This window comes from Poecilia reticulata, linkage group LG13 (genome assembly GCF_000633615.1).
Source record: "Poecilia reticulata strain Guanapo linkage group LG13, Guppy_female_1.0+MT, whole genome shotgun sequence".
NCBI classification, from domain to species: Eukaryota; Metazoa; Chordata; class Actinopteri; order Cyprinodontiformes; family Poeciliidae; genus Poecilia; species Poecilia reticulata.
In genome coordinates this window covers 13,292,884-13,298,054 of record NC_024343.1, presented here as the reverse complement: position 1 = coordinate 13,298,054, position 5,171 = coordinate 13,292,884, and the positions used below count along the sequence as shown (strand labels likewise).

The following is a 5,171-nucleotide window of genomic DNA, read 5'->3' as shown; positions in this document are numbered from 1 at the left end:
TTTAAATATATATGTATTTAGTAGCAGACTTAACTGTTAAATTTAGAAAAATGCGCCTATTTACTTGTACATTCATTTAGTGAGAAATATAAGTTAAGAAATGGTACAATTATTGGTAGCTGAAGAAATGCCTTCAAAATAAATTCAGCTGGTTCGTCTTCATTAGAAACGAGGTCCAGGCCCGGGCAGGAAAAAACGACGTGTTTAAAAATCCAGACTCGATTTTATACAGAACAATGACGCGTCAACAAAATTTACAACGGTGCGTCGGTTCTTGTCCTGAATGAACACGTTACTGATGCGACGCATATAATTCGCTTCATTATTAATTTAAATTGTCTGGACACTGTTCTGAACGATATGCACCGAGGGAAACATAGTCTCCATTTACATGGCTGTGTGTGTGCATGTGTGTGTGTGTGTGAGAGTAAGAACAGATCAGCGGGCCGGTGGCTCATCAGTTGTCAGATCGTCCTGTCTGGTCTGGCCCAGCTGGTTCTTATTTATCCAAACCACTGAGTCACATCTGATTTTGCACATATTTCTACCTCTAAAAACAGGTAGAAAAATGACAATTTCTCGCCCCCAACAAAAGCCATGTATTTTTTTTGGCCAAACGAAAAACACCAAGAACAAATTCCCTGCTCCCTCCCATGCACAGGACACTGATGCCACCACTGTATTTAACCACGTTTTGTGTGGGGGGGGAACAAAAAGCACATTTTCGCCTAAACACAGACGTTACTTTGTCTTTCACTCACACTTCTTTTCTCAAAGATGGCCTCAGATGTATATTCAGTTGGAAATGCTGTTTTGTCTTTGTCACAGATAAAGCAGAGCAGCTACTCGAGTCACCAAAGCTACGTTTCCTTACTGCGGAGCCGGCCTCGTCCGCTGGTCCGAGTGCAACGGCGACGTGATGGTCGGCGTCCAGCAGGCTCTCCTGCGGGAGCACACCGACAGACACGTCAGGACAGGGTTTGAAATTACCTGCAAAGAGTGAGTGAAAATAGCCATCTGTCTCCATGCGTTGGCTCTGTGATTGACTGCGAAAGACCCAGGATGCCTCTCCCGCATGACTTTTTAATGATAAACAGCAATTGCTGAGAAATGGCTGAATGCTCGTGTCTGTAAGGTGTCAAAAGCTAAACAAGCAGCAAATCCCTCCGGAGCCACGGGCGACATTCTGTCTGTCACAAACCAGAGCGTGCCATTTTAAAATTAAAAACAAATACGCACGAAAACTGAGCAGATTTCAGATTTATAACCGACAGGCGGCAGTTTTTCAAAGTGTGGAAAAGAAACATATGAAAACAGTTAGTGGTAAATACAAGTCTACTTGGTTTAGCATATTAATATTTTGTATTCTCATGTCAAGAAGATCAAATCGCAATGAGAAGAGATTTCCACATTATACTAAAAGTATCAAGACAGAACTGTGCAAATTATCATGTTGTTTAGTCCTTTGGATCAATGATCAATCAACGAGTCGCCACAAAACGACATTATAGAAACAAATAAAAGAAAAACTTCATGTGTATGGAAAAAAACAAAAGCGGCAATCTTCTGCATTTGCAGCCTGTTTAATAATATAAACTCATATATTGGATAGTTGGTTGTTTCAGCTTTGTCACTTGCTCGTTTACAGCAATCTTTATCCAGTCCCCCCACCCCCATTTAGTTGGACATCATAAAGCTTTTGGGACTTGTGTATATTTGATGGGTTAACATTAGAATCTCTTCCTGGTGACCTATTTTCAGTAAGAAAACCGATGTTAAACATGAAAAAAGACATTCAGATGTTTTCTGAACCCAACGTACTTCAAATATCCACAAATCCTCTGGTTCCTCATCCAGATGCATCTTGGTCTGGCGCAGCACCGTGCCCTGTGTGAGCAGCTCGGGCGGCAGGTGAAACTCCGCCCTCTGCAGGTTGAAGCCCAGACCTGTGCCGATGGCCTTGATGAAGCTCTCCTTCAGGGTCTTCGTGCAAAAAAAATAAAATAAAATAAAAATAAATAAAAATCAAGAGGAAACTTGATAAACAGATAAAGAAAAATGTTTTTGCTTGTGTGAGTAAAGCTGAAAGTGACAGTCTGAGCATGGAGAGCGAGCGCGTCTCTGTGGTTCCAACTCCAGCAGATGAATCCACGCACACGTGTTAAAAGGCGTGCATACAAAAGAGGGGCTTTATGTTTCTGCGTGCGCCCAGCCAAAACCAGCCATGTTCCATGGCCAATAAGCCACAATAACACCATTACAGGACTAATCACTATGGCAACCGTTGAGCTCTGCCATTAGTCAACAGTGTGATGGTGATATCAGAGCTTTGACGTCTCTGTGCCGCCCTCTCATTCTCACAGCATCTTTACTTAGCTCAGCACTTGCTTACAGTGGCCATCTGTGTGCGTGTGTGTGTGTGTGTGTGTGTGTGTGTGTGTGTGTGTGTGTGTGTGTGTGTGTGTGTGTGTGTGTGTGTGTGTGCGCGCGTGCGTTCATGTCTTTGAAGAAGAAATGGAAGACGGGAAACAAAGCTGAGTATTGTGACAAGGACATAACGAGACAAACGGGAGATTAGAGGAAGGGAGAAAAGTGGAGGTGAAATTTGAATCAAAAGGAGGTCAAGCAAAATGTACAAATTTCTCTCTCTCACACACACGCGCGCGCACGCAAACACGCACCACCGCCGCCTGTGGCGCCCGGCAGCAATGCAGTGTGATGACAGGGTAGTATGGTTGCCATGGTTACCCAGTGGCGGTAGAACGCGGCAAGCTGCTGGCGCTCCGAGCCGGCTGATTGGATGGTGCTCCATTCGTGCGCTGTAAACTGACGAGTCATGATGCGGAAAAACTCCGGGATGGAGTTGCTACCTGCAGGAGACGGAGACACGAGGACGCAGACATGAGGGGAGGGAAAAAAAAAAGTGAGCAGACGGAAAATAATGTGGAAAAGCAAGTCACACCCTTAATTATCAAAATGCATATTTGATTGTGGTGACTGAACACACAGGCTTTGGACCTACATTTTAAAATCGCATACCAAAAACAATATTTTTGTTAGACAACAGCGACACCTTGTGGATAACTTGTGAAACTACAAATCTAAAATAGGGCCGCAGAATAAAAAAAAGCTTAATACAACCAGCTGCAGAAATTGATTCATTATTGTGACTCTCTTATGACACTGCATTTGTAGTTGCATTGAAACATTTCATAAAAACTCTAAAACTCTCACATTTGCTTTTATGTAGCAATAAAACTCATGCGTAAGTCTCAGCCTTCACCTGGCAGTGTGGTCTTCATCACATCTACTCCAACCTGCACCCCCTGCTGTGCAGCAAGCACAGCATAGTCGCCTTGGTGGGAAATGTTGAAACTCCAGGGTGGATCAGAACCAGTACTGACCTGCATCGTTTTCAAATGCATAAAAAATAAATAAATAAATGAATGGTTTCTGGTTGATTTAGTGTGTTAGTGTGTCTTGACAGTCAGGTGAAGCTCCACGTGAAAATGAAGACAAAGGAGGGCTAAGTATACAAATAATGTTCCAACGGGGATGTCTAGATGGACTAAATGTGACCCAAAGGGCCAGCAGTGGCCCTTGAACAATCACAATCCAAGTCATAAAATAAATTGCAAGTCCCAAATAAATTGAAATTTATTTAGGGGACTGACACAGGTATGAGTGGTCATCATACGCAGAAAAACAAAACAAACCAAAAAAATCAACAACTATAATTTAATAGTTATTTATTTATTATGACTTGGTAGTGCAACCCAAAAATCTAGTTCTGACCTGGATAGATATTCATTTCACATTGTCGGGGGTCCCATGTGCCTCATGCTTAATGGGTTTCAAACAGTAACAACAGAGTAAAAAAACAAAACAAAAGAAGACGAAGAAGCATAAGGATACACTTAACCTTAAAAGAAACAACATTTTTTACCTGGAGAGGGGCAGCCAGATATGGTTTCCCTCGAGGGGATCGGTTTAATCTGATCTGTGTCCAGGGGATTCCCATCATCTCACAAACAAATTTCCTGAGCAACAGCCGGCCAGCCTGTTGGCACATAGGTTTAACATTATAACCTAATAGGTTATTCAAGTCGCCAGCTGTTTCTCAATAGCATAAAAACACGGTGAGCTTCGAGAATAAGAAGCAACGATTTTTTTTGTTTTATGACACGGTTTTTATGTCATCCTGGAAATTGAAGATTTTTGTTAATCATTAAATCAATCGAAAGTTGTTAGGACACCTCTTTGAAAGGAAGTTTTGATAACATTACTGAACTTCCTTGGATGGTCTCAAACCTTTATCGCAGCAACTGCACATCCATAATTGAAGTTGTTGGTGTCTATTCAGCTAGGGTGCATTTTACTAACTCAGTGACAGTGTATAAGTTGATCAGTCTACAAATTAATTTCCGTTCATGCACACTGATTAGAATGACAGCTGCAGAAGCTGGGTAAACATTGCAGATCAGACTCACCATCGCTGACTTAGCATCCTTAGCGAAGACAAACTGTCCGATCCTGTCCTTCTCTTCTTGCTGGACACACCGAGCAGCAAACAACCATTCGGACCTGCTCGGTGTCCACGACCCGCAGCGGAAGCCCCAGCGGACAGAGCCCATACCTGCTCACCTTTCCTCATCTTAACTCCTGCAAAACTTCCCGCTGATCACAATAAGCTACCTTTAGCATGGCGTCCCAGCATAAACAAACTTAATTGTGTTGTATTTAAGATTTTGGGGTCTCGGAGAGATTCGGATGAAGAAATGTTGGAACTGGTAAACCAAAGCAGATAAAAATTAAACCGACCTTTCTGTTTACGTTGCTACTTTGACACCGCTATATTCACCCGGAAGAGCATTGATGTCGTCAGAAGGGGAAGCGGTTCAGGATTGGCTAATACGAGCATCTGAAACAGTGAGCTAATATAGTTCCCTTCATGTACTTTCAAGAATGTCGTAAATAAGAAGTAGAATCGTTAGGCGTAAGATTATTTGATTACTTTCTTAATAAAATCCGATAAATATGACACGAAGTTTACAAAAATAATATGCTCTCAGCGAGTCTAAATTTCTTAATTTATATGTTTTAGTGTATTGTACAGAAAATTTTATTTTTATTCTAAACTGTGACATATTGATCTGTTATCTGTATGGTAC

At 41.9% G+C, this 5,171-nt stretch overlaps 1 protein-coding gene across 2 annotated transcripts in view; it reads right to left on the bottom strand.

Moving 5' to 3' along the window:
• aasdhppt (aminoadipate-semialdehyde dehydrogenase-phosphopantetheinyl transferase) overlaps positions 1-4,906 on the bottom strand; it is a 7,674-nt gene extending 2,768 nt beyond the window's left edge. Inside the window, exons 1-6 of one of the 2 annotated variants that reach the window (XM_008425514.2) lie at positions 4,491-4,906; positions 3,947-4,060; positions 3,284-3,404; positions 2,749-2,870; positions 1,822-1,983; positions 875-990 (exon numbers count right to left, since the gene is read on the bottom strand). In XM_008425514.2, coding sequence (XP_008423736.1) covers positions 875-990; positions 1,822-1,983; positions 2,749-2,870; positions 3,284-3,404; positions 3,947-4,060; positions 4,491-4,634 — 779 coding nt within the window. In that variant the 5' untranslated portion in view covers positions 4,635-4,906. The remainder of the gene's footprint in view (positions 1-874; positions 991-1,821; positions 1,984-2,748; positions 2,871-3,283; positions 3,405-3,946; positions 4,061-4,490) is intronic. The other variant, XM_008425513.2, reaches the window with a different exon arrangement.
• Positions 4,907-5,171: the final 265 nt, after the last annotated feature.